This window comes from Tiliqua scincoides, chromosome 2, assembly GCF_035046505.1.
Source record: "Tiliqua scincoides isolate rTilSci1 chromosome 2, rTilSci1.hap2, whole genome shotgun sequence".
Lineage (NCBI taxonomy): Eukaryota > Metazoa > Chordata > Lepidosauria > Squamata > Scincidae > Tiliqua > Tiliqua scincoides.
Window position 1 is genome coordinate 94,068,911 of NC_089822.1, and position 23,321 is coordinate 94,092,231.

General features: G+C 44.1%; 1 protein-coding gene across 1 annotated transcript; it reads right to left on the minus strand.

Annotated features, from left to right (window-relative positions):
* Positions 1-285: 285 nt before the first annotated feature.
* FUT10 (fucosyltransferase 10) lies at positions 286-19,278 on the minus strand. The gene is made up of 4 exons (XM_066615318.1): positions 18,998-19,278; positions 17,080-17,374; positions 10,597-11,432; positions 286-6,677 (listed from the first exon to the last, which is right to left on the minus strand). Exons 1-4 carry the CDS (start codon positions 19,076-19,078, stop codon positions 6,453-6,455), a joined length of 1,437 nt encoding a protein of 478 aa, XP_066471415.1. The 5' UTR covers positions 19,079-19,278; the 3' UTR covers positions 286-6,452.
* Between the last annotated feature and the right edge of the window lie 4,043 nt (positions 19,279-23,321).

Sequence of the window (23,321 nt, forward strand, 5' to 3'; positions counted from 1 at the left end):
TGGGGAGAAATGGGAAAGGAAGGATAGCATTCACTAAAGTTCATTAGGGCTGCCTCTTGTAGGGCACTATCCTAACCTACTTTCCAGCAGTAGCATAAGGGCAATGCATCTCCAAGGTGAGGGAACAGACATTCTCTTCCTTTGAGGAGGGCTCAGTGAGTGCCACTCATTTGCAGGATGTAGCACATGCCCCATTGGCACAGCTATGCCAGTGCTGAAAAGTTGGTTAGGATTTGGGCCTAAAAGAAATTGATCATTTTTTTTAAAGACATAAAATCTACCACTGAATTAGTTATCTTTCAGTGTTACATTTTACAGTCCCTTTATTTAGTTTGTTTTTGCAATCACAAGAGGATTGTCTTCTCTCAGAAGGATTTTAGCTTGCCCAAAGATTTCACCTTTCACTTTAATTGGACTGACTGTGAGACCTTTTGCTAAGCATTATGTTTGCCAGATTGTTTTTGAGTTTCTGTGAAATGTCAAAGCCCAGGTTCAATATGAAGAGATCATCAAGAAACACCAGATCAATGAGTCTGTAGGATGCCAGGAAAGAGTCAGATAGAAGTCCAAGAGGGTTGTACTTCAGGGGAAAGGTGCAGGGGAAGTTGATGCCACAAAAAATGTAGTAAAGAAAGGGAAATACCCCATAAAAATACCCACAGTTACAAAAAGTCTGCTATGGCAGATGGTCTATATAGCTTCTGTTCAGAATAATTTTAGGAATTCAATTATGTGTCTTCATAGATTCAACAGCCAGGATCCAAAGAGGCAAATAAGCATGTGGAAAGTGCTGCTGTGTATACAACACAAGGAGGAAGGAGTTCATTTGTTCATCCTCAGTGAATTATCTTGTGCCACTTTAAACACCACCAAAACTGCAACTGCAACTCCCAGCCTGCAACTGCAGTTTTGAGTGGAGGATGTACAAGGGCTGGCCATAAGAAAGGAGGATCTGAACAGCCCATGTGTATACAGGATGCAGCCCATGGCTGTTGTGATCCTAGAAAACATTACCAAAACCCTAGAGCCATGTTTCTCAAACTGTGGGTTGGGCTCCACTAGGTGGGTCACAAGCCAATTTCAGGTGGGTCCCCATTCATTTCAATATTTTATATTTAATATATTAGACTTGATGCTACCATGATATGTGACTGCATTTGGGGAAATATCATACATCTGTACTTTTAACAGACTACTAAATATAAGCTTTTAACAATGATAGTAAATGGGACTTACTCCGGGGTAAGTGTGGGTAGGATTGCAGCCTAGGATTCTTCCTGCTTGATTATGTCACTTCTGGTCATATCATCAGTTCTGGTGAGTCCTGACAGATTCTCATTTTAAAAAGTGGGTCCTGGTGCTAAAAGTTTGAGAACCACTGTCTTAGAGGAAAACAAAACACACATGCAAATGTGTCACCTACTTGCTCTCTGTTCTTTCAACTATAACATTTTTCTGGGAAAACCCCATTACATTAGTTCTTTCACTGAGCAGTACGGTCTTTCCAGCAGAAAGGCAATTAACAGATTTTTTTAAATAAATAACACAATTTTGAAAAGCTTTTTTTTTAAAACTGGTTTTAAAAGCTTTCCAGTCAGGTATTCCTGATAAACAGGGCACCCAACAACTCTGAAAAACTGAAACATTTTTAAAAAAGAATTATAATGTAAGTTGTTACTGGCTTATGGAACTCACTCCCACCTGATGTCATGGAGGTTGAATGTGAAGAATGAAGAAACTAGACCACTAATCAGAATCACCATGATTAAGGTTAGCAAACTATGACTTATGAGGATTATACCTTTAGGCCACAGTCCTGAAACCACTTAAATCAGCATGCTTGCATTTAAGATGCTTCCAGCCTGATGTTACTCATATTGACTGAAAATCAAATACAATAGAACTTACTTCTTGTAGCCCAATTCTATGCAGAATTAGATGCATGCAAATCCATTTATTTCAATGGTTTAAATATGCCTAACTTTAGCTACTAATAACTGTGTTTTAGAACTGCTGATTTCAGCAGGTCTTATTCCCAAATATGCATTATTTGCATACTTACTTGACGTAAACCCTTCTGAACAAAGCAAGACTTGCTTCTAAATAGACATTCATAGTATTAGAGCAGGGGTGGGCATTTCAGCAGGTGCAGCTTGTCATCTCATAGATGTCAAGCTGTACCTGCTGAAATTCTCTCTCCTACACAATTGTTAAAGGTCCACAATCCCCAAAGTTGAAAGGTTGCCCACTCCTGTATTGGAGGCTGCAGTCCTATGCACATTTACAGAAGAGTAACCCCAAAGAAAAGTGGAATTTATTTCTGAGAAACCATACTTAGAATTGGGTTGCTGGCCCTTTGGTTTTAAGTGTTGGTGGATTTTAGCATTAAACAGTTATCGGATGATTAGGAAAAGTACTTTTCCAATGCTTAGATAAATCAGTCCTGGTAATCAGCTGTGGCCCCAATCCTATCCAATTTTCCAGTGCCAGTGCTGCTGTGTCTATGGGGTATGTACTGCTTCCTGCATTGGGGCAGCAATCCCAGAGGCCTCCTCAAAGTATGGAAACATTTGTTCCCTTACCTTGGGGCGGCAATGTGGCTGCACCGGTGCAGGAAAGTTGAATAGGATTGGACCCTGTGTCTTTTCTTGCAGCATCCAAGGCTGACCAAGGATTTGCATGTACATAACTCTGGATATACTGTCCTCAGAGACAGTATATAAGTATGGAGAAAGGATTAGCATCTGGAGGCCTCTGGGCCAGATTTCATCCCCATTATATGGCCCCAGCGTTATTAAAGCAGTGTGAGAAGAGGCAGACAAAGGGAAAGGCATATATGAAAACAAGGCTTGCCAAGAAGCTGCTGGGAAGGGCCTTGGTCCCCCACCCTTAATTCCATTCCCAGAGTGGTCCTCCAAGAAATCAGGTTGCTGACCAAAGCCGTACAAGGTACATTGTGTGGTATCCAGTTAATGCAGTCTTAGTGAACAGTACAGATTGGGAAGCAAATCTTGGGTTGTTAAGCTGACTAGGATGACTTCTGTTTGTAATCATTGTCCTGCAGCCTTTCACTTGCATTAGTGCAGGCCTGCAGGCACACACAAATTTTTTTTTACAGCCGAAGGCAGCAAAACAGGTGGTTTAGCAAGCCACAAGTTGTCTGCCAAACAAGGTTGGTGGGCTGTGCCTCACTTGGTAAGTCAAAAGTTGCATAGGCCTGGATTAATGGGAGAAGTACAATTCAATAAATCTTGGGATAGAGACAACTATTCTGCTGGGGGGGGGGAGTGAGGTCCCCAAGGGCTTGGAGTAGAGCATCTATCTTTCCGTTTTCCATTTTTTAATACTGGATGGTAGGTAAATCTTAAACAGCACTTTTACTTTAAGTCTGCATCTGGACGTGCCAAGTACTAATGTATTTTACATTCTCGTTCAGCATCAGGAAATTTTAGCCAGCCAAATTTCACCTTGATCTGCTGATGCCAAGGGGACTGATGATGCACAAACATGCTGAGCACCAGAAGCATTCAGATCTATCCCACCTGTCTGGGGTGTCTGGTCTCAGAGATCAGACCTGAACGAGTACTGCTATAGAACCCACTCAAGAGCCTGTCATTGCAACAGCTTGCCACATACAATACACCATCAAAAGCAACAAGCTTTGATCATGCACCAGTCTTCTGGAATCCAAACCCAGAAGGCCTTGGTGCTGCAAAGACACGTGCTTGTAAGTGGCCTTCACTCCATCTGTAATAATAGGAGCATGTAATAGGAAGCAACTGAATGCATTCTGTTTCTAGCTGTATTCTGTCAAGGCTCCTGTGCTTTTCACAGCCAGCTGACAAGCAGAAATTCAGCAGGTGAGAAAAAAACCCTCACTGCTTACTGTGTCCCAGGAAAGCCTTCACCTGTTGTGTTTCTGCTCATCATGGGCCAGGCTGTATACAACTGTAGTGTGTACTCTCCAGCGCTGCAATCAAGAGCTGGAGCTTTGATTTGTTTCAGGGTGCAACAAGCAGAAGCTTCTGTTCTGTTGACAAGGCAATGGTGGAAACTCAAGCTTCTTCTATTTATACCTGGTCTGGGCAATTCAGAGACCTCATGATGCTGGACGATCATGGACCTATATTCCACAACCCTACTCTGTTCTCTGTGTGAAGAAGGCTCTGGAGCTTCAGCACTCCCAGTCCTGGATACCCCTGACCCTGAGGTAACCAAGTCCCAGATTGTTTGCAATGGGCATGTGTTGAAGGCTCAGGAATCCTGCCAGAAGAAAATGTTGGTGATCTTATCTACGTGTGCCTCTGCCCAGTCAATCCTTATTCCTTCTTCTAGGAAACAATACATTATTTGAGTGTATTGTTTCTGTATCCATGCTGCTCAGGGAATATCTGTAAAAAATTGTATGTAGATCAGGAGATGTAACACTCTATCCCATACCTGGGCCTACCCCCTCCTCCCTAGGCCAGCAATACTGGTGGAAAACGAACATGTTACTCATCTAAGCTACATGGTAGTTCTTTACAAAAGTTACCAGAATAGCATGGGAACCTGGCACATGGAAACAGCTCCACTATCTTGAATCAGCCTTTCCTTGAGGCCTTTTCTTTCTAAAACATTCTTCTACATAACTTTTCTAGTGAGACGGCCATGACCTCTACAGTCACCCTGGTGCCAGTTTGAATCTGTGTAAGTCTATCCAAAGTTACTAATCCTGATAGCTCTGTGCTCCCTCCAGCTTCTGAGCCAAAATAGCTCTGAATGAGAGCTGCTGGGAAGCAGTACTTCAAGATGGAGACTCCCTGCATGTCCACCTTGTGAGCTTTCCAGAAGTTGGCCACTGGAAATGCTGGACCCATTAGGCAGACCTCTGGTCTGAGCTAGAAAGGCTGCTCTTATGTTCTTATGACTTCTGGCCCCATAATTCAGTTTCCTGACATGCTTGCTAATGACATCATAAGCGATTCACAGTCCCCTTGGGAGATCTGTGACTTCTGTGGTTTAGAAACTTGTCAAGAAGTTGAATTACTAGAGTCATCCGACTTGGCCTGAAAGCAGCTGCAGAGCCAAAGAACAACCAATCTGGAAGAAAACAGTACAGACATTACTGAATATTAGTGTCCATTACAGAATGCTACTGTGATGAATCCCAGAATTTTCCTGTGTTCCCTGTTCCTTTCTCTGCAGGTTTCTTCATGGTTTGGGGCATTTTCACCCCCTCCCCAGCAGCTTGGATGCAAATTACAGAAAGTCATTGCCAGACGGCCCTGGCAATAGACTCAGAGAAGCAAGGCTGCTTAACTAAGGGTGCAATCCTAACCCCTTATGTCAGTGCTTTCCAGCACTGGCACAGTGGTGCCAATGGGACATGTGCTGCATCCTGCAGTTGGGTGTCACTCAGGGAGGCCTCCTCAAAGTAAGGGAATGTTTGGTCCCTTACCTCAGAGCTGCACTGCCCTTATGTCAGTGCCAGAAAGCACTGATGTAAGGGGTTAGGATTGCGCCCAAAATGGTTTATCTAGTTCCAAGGTGATGGAATGGAGTGACCGGGTACCTAGCACTCCTCCAGACAGGGAGACTGATGACATCATTCCAGCCAAGGCAGAAGACAAATCCCCAAATTCCTCCCTCTCTTCCACCAGCAGTCCAGAGCTCTGCCAGGGAGCTACGCATCAGAAAAACCACCAGCCACTTGCAATGGAGGCCCCATGGTCAAGGTGAAATAGACAGGGGACCAGTTTAAGTAGAGAGTTGTCAGAGTTTGTGTTTTACATTTGTAATTTCAGCTGCATGTGCAAAGCTTATACAAAATTCCCAGGGACTTGCAGTTGCTCTGATGTAAAGCACAAGAGCAAGATTCCTTAGTGGCTCCGCTGGCAACTACTATTATTGGGTTAATAACTGTTTTTCTTGCCAAACTACTCTTGTCCATTGGTTCTGTTAACCCTTTTTCTTTTATTAGACTTGCAATAAACCTTTTATATTTTAACCTTGAGGCTTCCTGGTTCTTAGTATGGGGAGTACAACAGATTGTCTCCTTGCTCTGCAGGTGGAACTATGAGAATGATTTTGATAGGAACCCCTGGGGTTCAGTATTTCTCTAGAAGGAAGATTTTACACAGGAAGCCCCTCTCACTAGCCTGATTCCCTGGGCTGTAGAAAGCAGATTCATTGTACCAAGGTTTTTCCCTTTCAGCTACAAGTCCAATGAGGGGAGCAGGAAGGGAGTGAACGTGCTAACCACTAGGCACTACCACCCTGGATCAGCTGTTGTCAGCCCCTCCCTTGACCGTGACAACTATGTTTTCTCATTTGATGCCCAGTTATTAAAATTGCTTCCTAAATCATTAAGGCAATCTACTAACAAGTTTCTATTGCAGGCTCTTTTATGGAACCTTTTCTTTTTCTTTTCTTTTTCCTAGTTCCTGTCAACAGCTCATTGTTGTTGAAAACTATTCTCTGAACACCAGAGTCCAAAATTCCTGAGTGGTGAAATTTCTGTTCCTTTCTACCAGCTTCCTCAGTGCATGAGCTTCTCTCTTGGACTGCTCGAAGCTCGGTATCCACATCTCCTGCAGAGCTGATCTGTGTGGCTTTAGAGATGAGAAAACAAATGCTTCAGGCCTGGGGCAGCTCAAGTGGCTCGCTTCTGCATTCCACCTTCTTGGTAACATTCCCTGGCAAAAGACAGAGACACACAATATGAGTTTTATTAACCACCGTGAAGTACTTAAGATGTGGGAATGTAATGTACAGTTTCTTCCACCAAGGCAGTAATTTTTAACCTTTCATGTCTGGGACACACATTAAACTTCAACCCACAGTGGGGGGGGGCTGCTTTTACTTCTTCCCCTGGACCCAGAGAATGGTCAGGATTACCTGGCAGAGCTGAGCTGAAGAAGCTAAGCAGGTGCAGATGTGATCAGTAACATGGATGAGGGGTACTAATAGTTTCACGTAAGAGTGGAAGGATAATAAATACATATTTTCAGGCACCTCAGGGAGTGTTCTAAATGCTGTTTTCCTTTACCTGGTAATGTGCCAGCTTTACTCCTCCGCTCCCTCCACTGGAAAAGGAAGAGAGAAATGAAGCAGAAGAGAAAGTGTGGAGGAGAGTGGTGGGCTAGAGTGCCCCTCTCTTCTGTTTCCAGTTCAGCAAGTGGGAGGAGCTGTGGAGAAAAGTAGGCAGATGGAGATGGGCACCTCCCACCAATGTGCTTTCTGAAGAGGCTGCCTCAGTCAACTGCATGGATGAGCTGGCTCTGCCTATTTTTAGAACATTATTTCTTTTTATGCCAGCTACATATTTCAGAGCTGCAGTATACCTGGGGGGGCAAAGGGGACAAATGCCCAAGGCGCCAGGCTGGGGAATGGCGCCGCCACGCTATCCATCCCCCCACTGCAGCACACCCCCCCCTTGCAACACTCAGGCACTTGGATCCTAGAGGCATTCTGAGGGCAGGGGAAGCAGCGCACTACCTTCCCGACCCTCCAAAGGCTTGGTAAAGACCTCAGAGGGCCGAAAAGCATAACTTCTGGTTTCACAGAGGACTTTCCCAACCCTCAGAATGCCTTCCCAGGACATAAAAAAATGTCACGTCTGGTTTCCTCTGTGAAAACAGAAGTGATGTTTTTGGTCCTCCAAGTCATTTATGAGGCCTTCAGAGGCTTGGGGAGGGTGTGTGCTGCCTCCTTGGGTCTCCAGAAGGGAGGCAGAGGTGGCAGCCCGCCAGGGTTTTGGCAGCTTAGTTGGTGGGATGGTGGCAGCTTGCAGTCACTATCTGCAGCCACTCTGCAGCCAGTGAAGTACTTGCAGCATGCCAGAATGCCTTGTACATCCAAGTAACACCCCAAAATGCTTTGCAGAGCCACAGGGCCCAATCATATTCAGTTTTCCAGTGCTGGTGCAGCTGTGCCAATGGGGTGTGTGCTGCATTCTGTGGTGGGGAGGCAGTCACAGAGGCCTCCTCAAGATAAGGGAATGTTTTGTTCCCTTACCTCGGGGCTGCATTGCAGCTGCACCAGTGCTGGAAAGTTGGATAGGATTGGGCCCACAGGCATTAACAGTTTGCTGCTAAATTGGAAGCATGAGAGGAAGAGGGTTCGCTCAAATGTAGGACACATTAGTCAACGATACACTTTTTATAACTGTATTTTATACCCCATATTCTAGAATGTATAGCATTACAGGAACCGAATCCTATTAATCCCATAGGATTAATGATTTGGTAACCATTGTTTCTGAACCCGCCGGGTTTTTCAGCAACTTAACCCCAGCAGATAAGAAGAGATGGCTGTATAAATGCAATCCACGTTTTAATAGAGAAACCACAAGGTCATGTTAATAAAGTTATACTATATATTTACAGAGTCACTCAGTCCAGCTTCAAAAGGTCAAAATATGCCTTCGATCAAACGTGTATGAATTGTTGCCAGCAATGCTCTCAAGAAAGATCTGAATCAAAATGCATCTGTTTTAATCTTGAATGCATGTTGTAATCTTATGAAGCTGCATTAAGTGCATCTGTAAGAACTAGTATAAAAGCATTAGACCAACATTAGACTATATGGAAAAAAAACTTGTTTCATATAGTGAGCCGAATAACTCCTGCTGAGGGCCAGAAGTGACATAATTAAACAGAAAGTGACATCATTAAGCAGATGATGGCCAGAAGTAAGCACTTTGTTCTCAAGTAGGAACTCATCAGCTGCAAATGACAGAAGAGAAAATATGCAAATCTTGATCATATTTTCAAGATATGGAAATACCCAATTATGCTGGGAGAGCCCAATTATCTTGCAGGCAGCCCTTCCAGCAGCACCACTTCTGTCAAGATGTCACTTCACAGCTCAATGGCACATCAGCACTACCCTACCTTACAGGGCGGCTAAATTAAAAGGGGAGGGAAGAAAAATTGGAGGACTGGTAAGTGTGAAGTGGAACTCTAAGAATTCAGAGTGCCTTTGAAATGATAATTTACATGGCATCTTCACCTTTGGACTGACTCTTTCATGTGAGCACACCCTGTGGAAGAGAAAGCAATGGGGGAAGTGGAATGTGGAGCAGATTTCATCCAAATTAGGGGGATCTGTCTCCTGAGTTAGGATCATATGTCAAAGGTATTTGGGCTGTCACTGTAATTTTCTGCCCAACAATTTTCTAAACAACAGAGCAAGTTTATTCTCCTGACCTGTCTCTAAGGCACCAGAGATTAGCCCAGCAATTTTGCAGCTATGTGCTTCTCTGAAATATGCCACAAGGCATGCAATGGATTCTAGGGTTTCAATCAAGATCATCTAGCTGGACACCTGTACAGCATCTTGTGCCAAGAGCCTGACTCAGCATATTGCATCATTCAGTTTATGATTGGCTGGCATAAGTATAAAAAGATCCAGGTAAGCAAGGGTCTTGAGCCTCACCAGCTAAAATGGGACAGAGATGCTGCTGGCTAACATCTCCATTCCAACCCATGTGAATTCAGGGAAGATGCTGTCTGTCTTTTTTTGCTAAACCTCCAATTTGCTGAACCTTAAGTATGCAAGTAGTGCTTGGTTTTAGCTAGATTTCTTTCTTTCTTGCCATGTGTCATGAGCTTAATGTACCCAACTAATTGCTTTATCTGGAGGCCATGAATCCTCTCACTATTTTCTTAAACAAATTTCTTAACCTTCTTATGTGAAGTGTGGGTTATTTAAGTGGAGAGTTGCAACACCTCGCCTAATGGCCCAATGCTATTGTGGTGCTGCACTGTGCTAGCTGGAGCAAACATGCTACAAAGCACATTTGTGATAACTTGCACTGGCAGGAAGGCCTGCACCATCCCGCCTGAATCCAGCCTGATGCGTGCTGGGACAAGTAAGTGCTGTGCCAGGCAGTGGAGGATAGAATAGTGGCAGGGAGTGGGTTTTGGGGGCAGGGGGACAGCAGGGAGGGGCAGTTCAAACCCAGGAGGGGGTGGGATCAACTGAGGAGGCATCCGCTGTATCCTAACCCCCGTATCCGGTCTGAAAGCCCTACCCGGAGCTTCTCAGACTGGTGTCAGCGACTTTGCTGGGACAGATCAGAGTACCACCTTTGGGCAGGCTGGTGCTCAATCCGGGGTAAGGGCAGAAAAGTTCCCTTATTCAAGATGATCACCGGCCTGCCCAATTTCAGCACTGGACATGGCACGGGCCATGCAGCCCCACTGCACCAGCACTGAATAGCATTGGGCTGCCCATCTAGTTTTGACTGAAGGGTAGAAACTCTATTGATCTGGCCGCAAGAAGGGAGGAGGAGTATGGGGGAATTTAGGCAGTAGAGTCTTGAGTTCTCCCTGAAGCCTTTTGCAAAGCCAAAGTGACCTTAGCTTCCTCTGTGGCAGAGAGTCCAGGGCAGTAGAAAGGAGATGGTGGTGGCTACCAGGTACTGCTGGAGTAGGGAGACATATGAAGTAGGATTCGCCAAGTGCAGGGAGGGATCAGCACAGGAGCAAGAGAGCCAAAGTGGCTTCATGTCTATGCATAAACTCCTAGCAGAGGACAAGCAATGAAAAGTGCCCAGCCCACAGGAATCTACTCTTAGAGCAGGTTAGAAATATAACTAATAATAATTACCTTCACTTGTCTTCTGATATTCTCCCACACTTTGGTGCAGACCATGCACTCAAATGCATCTATGTAATTGTCCTTCATGATATCCTGCACTCCCCAAGTGCGTTCCTTGATAGCAGCAAGCAGGCGTTCATTGGAGATGTCGCCTTTCAGTTTCCAGTCCAGGTAGGTCTCATATTCCCTGTCATCGCTATCCAAAGCTCTGATGTACTGTGCCAGATCCTTTGGGTGGGCAAATCCTGTCACCAAAATGGCACTCTTATTGCTCGGAAGCCAGTCTGCAATGCTGGGAGAACCATAATAAACCGGTACAACTCCAAGTGTCAGCGGCCTCCAGAGCTTTTCAGTGATATAATCCTCACAGACTGCATTCTCAAAAGCAAGGGCAAATTTATACTGAGCAAGGATCTGGTAGAAGTTCTCGCTGTCCATGGAGGCTGGGTTTTTGATATGCTCAGGAAGGTCTCTGTTGTGCAAGCAAGCTCCGTAGGAGTCTACCTCAATGTAGGCCATCAGCTCCTTCACGTAGCTGTCGCGGTCAGAGGGAGGATCACAATCAGACTGCACATAGACAAGTGGCGCAAGCTTTTTTCTCAAGCTGTTCTTTTTCTGCAAGGAAATTGTGTGCCTCAGTGACTTTAAGGCCTCGATACTTTCAAGGTACTGGGTGGTAAGCGGTAGGTGTGAGTGGCGGCTGAAAGTTGCCGTGTGGTTGAATAAGGTGATGGCAGGTCTCTGAAAGAGCTTGTAATTGTTTTTGGGCGACTCTTCATGGAAAAGAGCCCAGTCATGGTGGTCCTTACGAGGAAGAGGTAATCCATCTATATTGAAGTCAGTACCTAGACATTTTGTTTTGTGTTTAAAAAAAATGCTTAGTTATCTGTTTTATAATCAAGAAGAAATCTAAAAAATGTAATTCAATCTGGCCATACTGGTTAGAATAGTATGACTATAATGTTACGAGCAGTGTGGTAGATGCCAAAAAAAAATATAAGAACATAAGAAGAGCCCTGCTGGATCAGGCCATAGGCCCATCTAGTCCAGCTGCCTGTATCTCACAGTGGCCTACCAGATGCCTCCGGGAGCACACAAGACAACAAGATACCTGAATCCTGGAGCCTTCCCTTGCATCTGACAAATGCTCTCCTATCCTTCAGTCCCACACACAAAATATCTGAATCATGGGAGTTACGCTGATGATCAGTGCAACTCCACAAACTCCAGCATTTAACACATTACTGAGGTGGCATGGAACCAAAGCACAGCATGGATGTGGCAGAGAACAATGGGGTGTGTGTGTGTTTTTTCCCCCTTCAAAATGTTAGTGATGCCAAATATCACTAACATGAGAACTGGGTGGAGCAAGTCCCACAAAACTCAGTTGAACATATTTTTTAGTAAATGTGCATAGGAGCAAGCTGTGCGTCTAACTGAGGTCAACAAGACTTGCTTCCAGCGATATAATGGTACATATTAAAGTGTAAGGACTCTTAATGCGACTCCCAAGCCAAACCACATTCACAAACTGCCAAGCAACGGTCACCACACTTCCAACTAGGGAGGCCTCGGCTGGGTCACACATCTTTCTTGAGGGCTGCTGTTACGTAGCAGCTAAGAGACTGAGCTGGAAAGTAGAACTCCACTGGGTCAAATGTCACCCTGAGGTGAATTCATTAAGTGGCTTTAGATAAGCCATTCACTCTCAGCCTCAACATTCCCATCTGCAATTTGGAGATAACAGTGGAGCCTTAGTGGAACTTCCTTGCTAAGAAGCCAGACCATTGTGACTATAGATAAAACTATGACCAAGCAGTTAAAAAACCAAACAAAAAACTACTTAGCAGTAAAATTACACTTGGTGGAGAACCCATTATAGAAGTAGATAGTTTTATCTACTTTGGAGGTATAGGGCGCAATCCTCCAGGAGGCTTGCACTGTATCCAGCGCAGGATAGTGGCCATAAGTGGCTCAGCCAGAGGTGAGAGGAAACTTTTCCCGCTACCCCTGGGTAAGGGCCGCTGGCCCCATGGGTCCCCTCAGACTTGTGCCACCTCTTGAGGTGGCACGTCCGAGGAGAGCGGAACGGCTTGGAGTTGCTCCATTCTTCCCAGGAATGAGGGTTGGGATCTGGCATAGCTGCCAGATCCCAGCCCCGCCTCCCATGCCACGGCCACCCACCCTGGGACTGCCCACTGCCTGCTGGCCTTCCCCCGCCCAGGAACGCTTCCCTCCAGCCTCCCCCCTGTCTGCCTTTTCTCCTTGCGACAGCTCAGTCAGGCTAATGCAAGACTCAAGGAGGAAACTGGTGCGGAGGCTTTCAACAGCCTCCGCAGGCCAGCGCTTCTCAGAGCGCCGGCCCAGCTTTCTCTCAAGGAGGCACAAACGTGCCTTATGGCACACTTGCGACCCTCCTGGGCCGACACAAGGGACTTGCATCAGCCCTAGGATTGCGCCCATAGTTACATCATGCAGCCTGGTAATAATGAGAAGAACTGGCCTAGCAATAGCTACATATGCAAATTCAACCAAATCAGTGTGGAATAATAGGCACCTTTCAAGAAGCAAGAAAATTAAAGTTTTTAAGACCACAATTATTCCTATTTTACTATATGGCTGCGAGACCTGGATTCTAAAGAAACATGATCAACAGAAAATAGACAGTTTTGCCACCCACTGTCTATCTGACCCAAGCAGATAAGGAACCAGGTTCAGTGCAGGCTTTAAAATCTAGATTGTGCTGGTTTGGTATATGATGCCAAAAGTACTGGGAAAAGACTAAGGGGAAGGCCAGCCAAAAGATGGCTTAAACATAGGACTTGAAATTTGCAAAATATGGTTTACCAACTGCCACACAACTTCGTCAGTGTCACACTTCTGAGCAAACTTGTTTAGGGAATTGGCATGTTAAACCACAAACATTATTAATTTTGCCGGGCCCACAGGTGTACACATTTGGTTCCTGTTGCATATATGCAATGTTGGGCAGAAATGGTTTAAGAGGATTCTGCTAGTTTTGCATTTTTTATAGACTTCATAAAACCTTGTAGGTTTAAAAAGAATGCTGCAACAGGTACCTTACACTGACAGAGAGAAAAGATGACATAGCTTCTGAAAAGAAAATTTTAAAAAAAGAAAACAGTTTCTTTGGATTGCAAAAGTTCAGATCAATCTCTAAGCAATGAAATTGTATGTGATTTTGTAACATAAATGGAAAATTCTTCAGACAAATATTATGAAAAGACTATTTTAACACAGGTTTGAAGGGAGATACATATAAAAGTTTGTGATTGATAGCCAAATAATTCAGTACAAAAATCACCAGCTCCAAAAGAACCATGAAAATGGATTCAAAATCTTCAGCCATTAAAAATGCAGTAGTGGTTATTTACTTTTCTTCTTAATTCATGCTTTTGGCCTGCATCCATGAGTAGCTGGTTTTTTTTAATGCAATAATTTTGAAGCTACCAGCTTTTTCACTTTTAAAAAGAATTCTAACTCTGCAGCTTTTCATTAGGATCTCAAGAACTGCATGCAAGAACTCAACATAGCAAAACTGGCAATGCAGGCACAGAGAAATACTGAATATAGAAAATGACTGTAAACTGTGGTTTGGGAGTTGGACTTTGACCTGGAAGATCCAGGTTCAAATCCCTGCTCAATTATAAAGTTTCCTGGGTTACTCAGGGTCAGTCACTATCGGCCTCATTGTTGTGAAAACAAAAAGGAGGTAAAGAACCCAGAGATTCTTGGAGGAAGAGTGGTATAAAAATGTGAAAAATAAATAAATCCTGGATGAGACATTCCCTGTTTTTAGGCGATTTTAGAAACAAATAGGATGCACTTCATGCTGAGAAAGAAGGAAAGAGAATTCAGCTGACTAATGGAGAAGGCAAAGAATATGCAAAAAAAAGTTTTTAGAAGTATACTTCCAAGGTGAAAGTGCTGAGATGACCGATTGATGTTATATGACACAATTAATCTTAGCCAAGCAGCTGGACGATATGTCTTTGAGGATGCAAGTGATGATATGCTTCAGAAGAAGATGGAGAAGAATTAATTTTATGATGAAAAGGGGCGTAATAAGATGGAAATTTTCACTTTTCATTATTAAGGAAGAAACTGTCATGGGAAGAAATTGACACAATTGAGGCTAGGAAGAACAGTATGCTGGTGATACAGCTGCCCGAGGTGACTTTTCTTGTGTCCTTTAGGTGTTTGCTAGCAAAAAATTTTTTAAAGTTGCTAGTCGTCATTGTTGTAGAGAAAAATGTTTAAACTATAATGACCAAAAGTGCCAAAGCACTGAAAACCAGAAGCCCGGAGTAAAGAAGCTAAAATCCACTGGTTGTATTTCAGGAAAAAAAAAATGTATGCTTAGAGCCCCAAGGTCCATCTGTGAGCAAAAGAAAATTCTCTGCGTGATACTTGGAGACTGTCCAATTCGATGTGGAAAAGCTTCTATCATTAACAAGTATGGAACACCCTGAGCAAATCATTGGTTTTATGATCATTGACTTTAATGAAGCTATTAATCTAGTATTAGACACTGTGTATAGAAGTACGGTCCATTGGACAAGGTTGGATCTACTTCCATTTACAGGCTGTAATTGTGTGGGTGGTTTTAATATTTGAGCAGATACACTGTCATTCCAGTTGCCCCTCCCTCATCTTCCCTGCTGAATCCACAGGGCTTTTTTACACTTGGGGAAGGGGTGTGATTAGGCAAATTGGCAAAAGGGTGCTGCTCTTGGACAAACTGAAAATTAGAAGCAAGCTGGGCCAGATTTGCGAATATGTCAAAATATTCAGGATCAGGGTGTACAAAAGCAACAACAAGCTTTCACAAAAATCACTGGGGTTTTATATTCCTTATCATGAAATGTTTAAGAATAAAGTATAAATCCTAAACATAGTTACCATGAAGTTAGCTTTCTTTTTGGCTTCAAAAATTAGGTCAGCTTTTGATTCCTTCTGTATTCATTCATTTTCTTTCATGAAACTTCAGTAGGACTGCCAGCTCTTCAGCTTGCCTCTATAGCTGTTCCAGTAACTGTGGTCTGCTTTGCAGCAATTAGCAATTACAGTCCGAATGTAAAATGTCCATGTTGTGAAAAGCTTCATATGCTGATTTCTGCATAGCAAGCCTCTCTCCAGTGCAATCCTAATCCACTATCAGCTAGAAGATGGGCAGCCCAATCCTGAGCTGCCAGGGGTGCGCAGCTGTGGCAGTGCTACAAATGGTTGCTGCCACATCCTGCACACTTTGGGCAGCCGCTGACAGCTCCTCCGGGGAAGAGGACTTTTGCCCCCTTCCCCCAGGTAAAGAGAGTAGCCCCTCAATTTGGCTACTAAATTCACTGCCAACCAAAAAGTCGGAGGTGCATCAAGAGCCTCCGTGTAGGGCAGCAAGCTTCCTTCGCTCCCTCCCCCCGCCACGCTTCCCCCTGCCCTCTCCCCACCTCCCTGGAACACCTCCTCCCCACCCTCAGCCCATCTCCCCCCTCCCCAGAATGCCTCTCCCCAAGCCCCCGCTTACCTCTTTGCTGCTTGAAGGTCCACGCAACCACCAAGTGGCAGAGGTTGGGTGCTTGCCTGGCGGTAGCCCAGCGCCAGCCAGCGCTGGGCTACCACTGGCGCTCGCCCAGCAGTAGAGCCCGCGAACATGCCTTACAGCATGTTTGCAACAGTGTGCACTGGCGGTAAGCCGGTGCGCCAAGCCCAGGATTGGGCTTTAAACGATTTCTTGTCACTGGACAACAGTTATTACCACCTATTGAAGCAGGAGACAGCTACCAAGAAGAGCCAGGGAGGGGAAGCAGCTAGAGTGTTGGGTGGTCTTGAATGAGGGGGAAGTTGGAATTCAAATCCTCATTCAGCTATAGAGTTGCAAACTTGCAAATTGGGGCTTACATCTATACCTCTGTCTGCAGCTTGAACAGACAGCAATTTAGCAGGGCAATCATTTCTTGGCATGGATATGAAAGTATAGGCAAAGTTTTCATCTGCTTAATTTTTCACTGTCAAGCTGTCAGAAAAAGCACAGGTGTAGGAACCTTTTTTTTAAAAAAAAAAAAAAGTCAACCCCATAGGAGCAAGGCCAATGAAACATTGACATCTCTATGTATCTTATTGGCCATGAAATTCACTGGGAGGTCTTCAGTCAGTCATTCTCTCTCAATCTAATCCACTTTACAGGGTTATCATGAAGATGAAAGGGCTGTGTTTGCCACCCTAAGCTACATTTGCCTGGAAACTGGTTCTCATGTGCACTGCTGTGCAAGGGGAACTGATTGCCATTGCCCCCCTTACTTCCTTAATATCAAGTAGCAACCACTCAATGAAGGAAATGTTTGCACCTCTGTCCAATATTTCTGAATATTTGAATTGTCTACAGCAGAGACTGGCAGCCATGATCCATTTCAACTCAAGAAGGTATTGGAAGAAATGACTCCATCTCTTGAAAGATAAAGCAAAGCAGCTCCTTACCGTAGAATAGAAATGCTTTTGTCATAGGATGGTGCTGATAGGTCCGGTTAATGGTAAAAAAGCAAGTTTCTTGTCCACATTGACCAAGTCGCCCAGTTTCTCCTGTTAGTGGAGACCACCACAGCAAAACAGGGTATCTATCCATGCTTACAATTCTCTTTGTGTTGCTAGGAAGTTCTAGTTTCTTTACAAACAGATATGCATATTTCTGTTGTTCTTCCTCTCCGGTCTCACTGCTCTGTGAAACTGAGGTTTTTGTCATTATGCTTTCAGACTTGCCAAGTTCGACAATAACCTTGCAGAAGCAAAAAAAAAATCCATTATCATCAAAGACTTGTGAAAATGAATGTGAACATTCCTTCCTGTGTAATACAGCATTTATTAACACCAACTGACAATGGAGAAGCCAATGGCTTGCCTAATGTTGTAATTCTCCTGTGATGAATGGGACTGCAGTTAAATAAAATATATCAGGACTGTGGCCTTATTTTTCGTATGTGATTTATGAAGTTGGATTAGTTGGACTACTGCTCAATCATCAGCTGTGGTTAGGGTTGTTAACCTCTTGGTCAAACGCTTCAACTGTGTCTTTAAAACATTTTAATAACCAGAGGTTAGCAGGTAAACCGCTGCAAAAAGCTTCTCTTGCTAATTGCTGCTAATAATCAAGGTGCTGCTACAGATACAAGGGCAAAAGCTGGCCCCAACTAGTGAAACTCTTATTTGTCAGTTTCAGAGTGTGCCCCTTATGCAACTTCATATAAAGCAGCGGCGTAACTAAAGGGGGTACAAAGTGCTAAGATTTGCAGGGTGCTTCACCGCGCCGTGAATATACACTTCTGGTTTGCTCCCCCCACCCAGAGGTATACACTTCTGTTTTGCTCCCCCCACCCAGAATGGCTCCAAAGAGGAGAGGGAGGGGCCCTTTGCACATCATGGTGAAGCGCCCTGCAAAACTTAGCACTTTGCACCCCCTCTAGCTACACCACTGCTTCATATGAGTAGCACCCCAGTTTATCCAAACACTTTATTAATTGGTTAGATTAACTGAATAAAGACATCTTGATTCCCTAAAAAGTTATTCCTACATTCTCACATAGGAAGGAATGCCTCTTTAAGACTGCACCTGCTATGACAGTGCATGCATTGACTAAAACCAAGTAAAGAATGCTTCTTCCTTCAGAATCCTGTTTTACAGGACTTGTGTGCAATCTTATGCAGATTTAGAATGCATATGATTGGCTAACTAACGGCCCAGTCATATTTAGAACTGTGCCAACAGCCCACGAAAGCTGGCTCAACAACTGCCACATCCTAAGCCCCTTCAGGCAACACTATGCCAATGCAGCCCTTATGATTAATGCCCCAAGATCCATAGAAACCCCAACACAGGCTTTTGTCCATGGAGTGGTGTCCTGACATCAGCGTGACGTTGCTCCAGTATCCAAGGAGCCGATCACCACATCCAGCCAGCCCCAATGGAGGGGGCAGGGCAGGAGCAGGCACAGGGACAATGAGCAGCCCCTACTGGGCTGACAATGGCCTCTGGGAATGAGCAACACAGCCACAGCCACTACTGCCAATCGTAGGGAGACATCATGCCCTTTCTATCATCGCTGGTACGGCTGTATTTTTGTAATAAGGATGGGGGGGCCATAAGTATTTGAAGAGTTGGGGTAGTAACTGAGGGATTGAGTGGATAAAATGGCAAGCAGAGAGGAACCTCCATAGACCCCTGGAGCCTAGATAAAGGATATGTGGAGAACGGACCAGAGATAAACCTGTATTTTGAAGTTCTCCAAGTGGCAGTGAACTCCTTCTTGCCATCTGCTGCCTATTGCAACTAGACTCTCTTCCTGCTAGCTGCACCTCTAATTGTATTCATTTCTCAGCTCCCTACCCTGAGGATCTCCGATACCTGAAGAGTAACAAGAAGAAAAAAGACAGCCATAATGCAGAAGCAGGATGCCCAAAATTTCTTCTTCCTGAATGCATTCATGCCTTACTTTCAGGCATACAGAGCACACACTGGTGGTTGTTCCGGATGGTTTAGGATGCTCCATTTCCAGAAATGGTCCTGCTGTGGTTTCCCTTTAAGTCACCTTTCTTCTCCATGGCTACTAACGATGGGGAAGAGAAGCCATCCAAGGCATGGATCCAAGCTTGAAGGGATATTGGATCTTCTGTCACCAGCAGTACAGATCCTTTAACCAAGAATTTATTGGAATCAAACACATAGATAAATCATAGCTAAATCAAACAGATAGTTTGGAGGCATATTTCACAGATCTTTATGCTCTCAAGGGGAAAAAAAGTTTACTTAATATTAATGGAAATTGGACAACCTTTCAATCAGCTATCAGGGCTATGTGCGTTCCATGCAACACAGTCTAATTTTAATTTCGGAAGCCAAAAGCCATCATCTCGAATTGTAATACTTTCACAGAGACCAACCCAAATCACTCAAGAGCAGGGTGCATCCTGAATTCAGCATCTACCGCCTTAAATAGATTTTGTGTCATTTTCGTTATTTAATAATAAAGGTATTGCAAGACTGTGACTTTTGTCATTTTTTCCAACAGACCAACTTTGTAGCCCTTATGGTTACAAGGAAAGGCTTGAGAAAGGGTGTGGGCAATGCACTTCTCCCCTTGACCAGCAGAAAAAGAAACTTTGCTCTATAAATATTATTTGCAATTTTTCATCATTTGAATAAAGTATACAAGTCACAGAATTCTGCTTTCTTGGAAACAGAATTGATGTCACATTGGGACAGAGTTTTGACTATCTTTTTTTTTTTTTTAAGAGCAAAGTACATACAGTATAGCCCTGTATATAACAAAATGTGCTGTGACTACTGGTGAGTGGAGAAATAGGAAAATCAAGGCGGGGATGCAGACCTATATACTGTCTCCCTGCAGCAAAATTTCCACTCCTGCCTTAACCACTGTTAGGAAATAAATTGGCACTGATGTTAACCACATTATGGTATTATACCAGTGGTTTTCAACCAGTGTGCCATGGCACAGTGGTGTGCTGCAGGAGTTTGGGGGATGGTCACTTATGAGTAGAGCCATTGAGGGATATGAACCCTTGACAGCAGTGAGGTGTGCCTTGTCAATTGTCAAAAAACTGATGGTGTACAGTTTTTAAAACAATTTTAGTGCCTTCTCAGTGTGCCATGAGCTGAAAAAAGGTTCAAAATTGCTGTATTATACAGTACATGGTTCCCCCTCTTAAAGGGGGAGGGCAAGTTGTTTCCAGAAGCTTTCTGTGTTCAAAGAAAAGTTGCCAGGTGTTTTGTTTTTAAACTGGACCTACTCTTGCGCCTTGAACAGCACTGACAGGCAAAAAAATTGTTGGTACTGGAAACAATCAAACAGTCGGATGTGCTTTATTACCTATCAGGCTGCTGTTTAAGAGCACATGAGCTGGGCCAGTAAAACAGTTGGCAACCTTCATTCTCAGAGACAGGCGTTTTGGAACCCTGAGATATTTTTGTTTATTCTTTTTGCTTCCTAAAAGGAACTAAATGGCCCTTTTAGTAACGTCAGTGTAAATTTAAAAAAACCAAAAAAACTTCAGAGAATGCCAAGTCTCCTTCAAAGCATGCAACAGCCCCAGGCTGCTCTGTCATAGGTTTGCAACATCCTACAAGCAAGAGATTAATCTCTGAGTGCTTTACCCCCCAAAAAACAATAAAATACTCACCCTAGATAACTGTTTTTCTCTCTTGTTGTTGCTAGGCTGTTTTTTTACTTTCAGTTTGTACATTTTTTCCCCTCCAGGATTTTCTGGATGAGGGTGAAATCTGGGGTGGATGAAGGAGGGACTAGGCTAAACTCATCCATTTGGGAAACCATCTGGAAGAGCCCATTCGTCAGGATCCACTTTCCAGGTTTTCCCATAGCCTAGCCCTTTTTTGGAAAACAGAACAGAAGCCAGGGATGGGGGTAGATTTTTTTTCCCCCTTCCAGAATCCTGCAAAGGAAAGTTAGTCTCATTACATTAATATACTATCATTTTAGTGGAGGCAGCGCTTGCTGGAAGTCCCCAGCAAGGAGATCTCGGCAAAAACAACCCTGCAAATTAAATAAATTGAAGAACAACAACACAGCACACACACTCACACACAATCTGGTTTCTGGAATGGCTTTGGGCTTCTCCTTTGAAGAGTGCATTAAAGCCCGAGATTGCAGTCCTCGCTTTGCAGGATTACTGCAGCATTATGCTAAAGCCAGTTGCCAATCGGAGGACGAGCTGCGTCAGAAACATTCTATGGGAAGCGCTGAAACTCCACTGAGCTGGTTGATCACAAAACGCGACATACAGAACGTTCTTCGCTACTGTGGATTAAAGCTGTTTTGTATGGATAGAGTGGATGGAGGGATGTTCTTTCCCCTCTCACCCCCAACACCAGAACCAGGGGGCATCCACTGAAACTGAGTGTTGGGAGAGTTAGGACAGACAAAAGAAAAAAATATTTCTTTACCCAATGTGTCATTAGCCTATGGAACTCCTTGCCACAGGATATGGTGATGGCATCTGGCCTGGAGGCCTTTAAAAGGGGACCGGACAAATTTCCAGAGGAAAGGTTCATCACAGGCTACAAGTCATGATGAGTTTGTGCAACCTCCAGATTTTAAAGATGGGCTATGTCAGAATGCCAGGTGCACCAGGATGCAGGTCTCTTGTCTTGTGAGCTCCCTGAGGCATCTGGTGGGGTGCTGGAACATAAGGAAGCTGGACTAGATGGACCTTTGGCCTGATCCAGCAGGGCTCTTCTTATGTACAATATTGTGCATGCAAATACTTAACATGTTATTGTACCGCAGGCGTATTTGGTGACTATAAATTATAGATAGTAGATAGGTCTCTGCTCATATAGACAGTGGGGAAGCAACAGAGGAGAAGAGAGGAAGCAGTTATGTGTGCAAACGATTTTACACAAACCTTGGTTACAATTGGAAATGAAGGCTGCAATTCTATGCACACTTTCCTGGGAGTAAACCCCATTGAACTCAATGGAACTTACTTCTGAGTAGGCATGCATAGGATTGCACTGGAAGACATGTAGTGCAATAATCCTATGTATGTTTACTTAAATCTCATTGAGTTCAGTGAGATTTATTCTCACATAAACATGTATAACACTGCAGTCAGATGGTGCAATTCACAACATATTTATTAAAGAGTAAATTGAATTAATTGGGATTGAGTACTAAGGAAACATGCATTGAATGGTGCTACAGGAGGATGTTTGTTTACTGGCTGCCCAAGGCAGTTTACATATCTATACAATAATGCAGGGGTGTCTAACATAAGGCCCAGGGGCTAGATGTGGCCCAGGGAAGCTCTTTAGCTGATCTTCAAGCTCTCCCAGTACCACCATCAGCTGATTACTGCTGCTGAGCTATGCTGAGGTGTCACTGCTGAAAGGGTAGTCTGTGTGGACTCTCCCATGTCTTGAAATATGATCAAAATTTGCATATTCTCTTCTGTCATTTGCAGCTAATTAGTTCCTAAGTGAGAAAAAAGTACTTATTTCTGGTCAACACCTGCTTAATGATGTCACTTCCTGATGATGCCATCACTTCCAGCCATCAGTGGGCATCATGAATGCTATTTGGCCCACTGTATGAAATGAGTTTGACACTTTTGCAATAATGTATACCAGTGGTTCTCAAACTTTTAGCACCAGGACCCGTATTTTAGAACGAGAATCTGTCAGGACCCAGAATCTGTCTGGAAGTGACATCATCAAGCAGGAAAATTTTTAACAGTTCTAGGCTGCAATCCTACCCAGACTTAACCAGGAGTAAGTCCCATTTACCATCATTACATTGTTGGCACCCTTCAGTCTCTAAAGACTATGGTATCGCACTCTGAAAGGTGGTTCTGGAACAGAGTGTCCTCTCCAGTGCGTAAAGCCTGGGTAAAGTAGATGTGGAGGATAGACTGTTTCCCATGCAGCAAATCCCCCCTCTCCACGTCACTGAAATGGTCCAATGGAAAGGCAGAGGCCAAAACGGTTGGTTCCAGCGGCATCGCAGGAGTTGCCAGAACGTGACTGTGATCAGCCATGAACTGCCTCATATTATCCTCATATTGACTGGGTCAATTTGTGTTCTGGTCACGATAAGGAAACCGGATTTCTTGACGTGCTAAATGACTGTGGCTTAGATAGCTAGTCACGGAGCCCACCAGAGGACAGGTGACTCTGGATTTAATATTGTGCGGTA

Excerpts from the sequence above, each read along its gene's own strand:
- FUT10 (XM_066615318.1), bottom strand. The coding sequence starts at position 19,078 with ATGAATGCATTCAGGAAGAAGAAATTTTGGGCATCCTGCTTCTGCATT. Across the intron at positions 17,375-18,997 it reads TTCTTCTTGTTACTCTTCAG|GTTATTGTCGAACTTGGCAA; the intron begins GTATCGGAGATC and ends TGCTTCTGCAAG. Across the intron at positions 6,678-10,596 it reads ATATCAGAAGACAAGTGAAG|GGAATGTTACCAAGAAGGTG; the intron begins GTAATTATTATT and ends GTCTTTTGCCAG.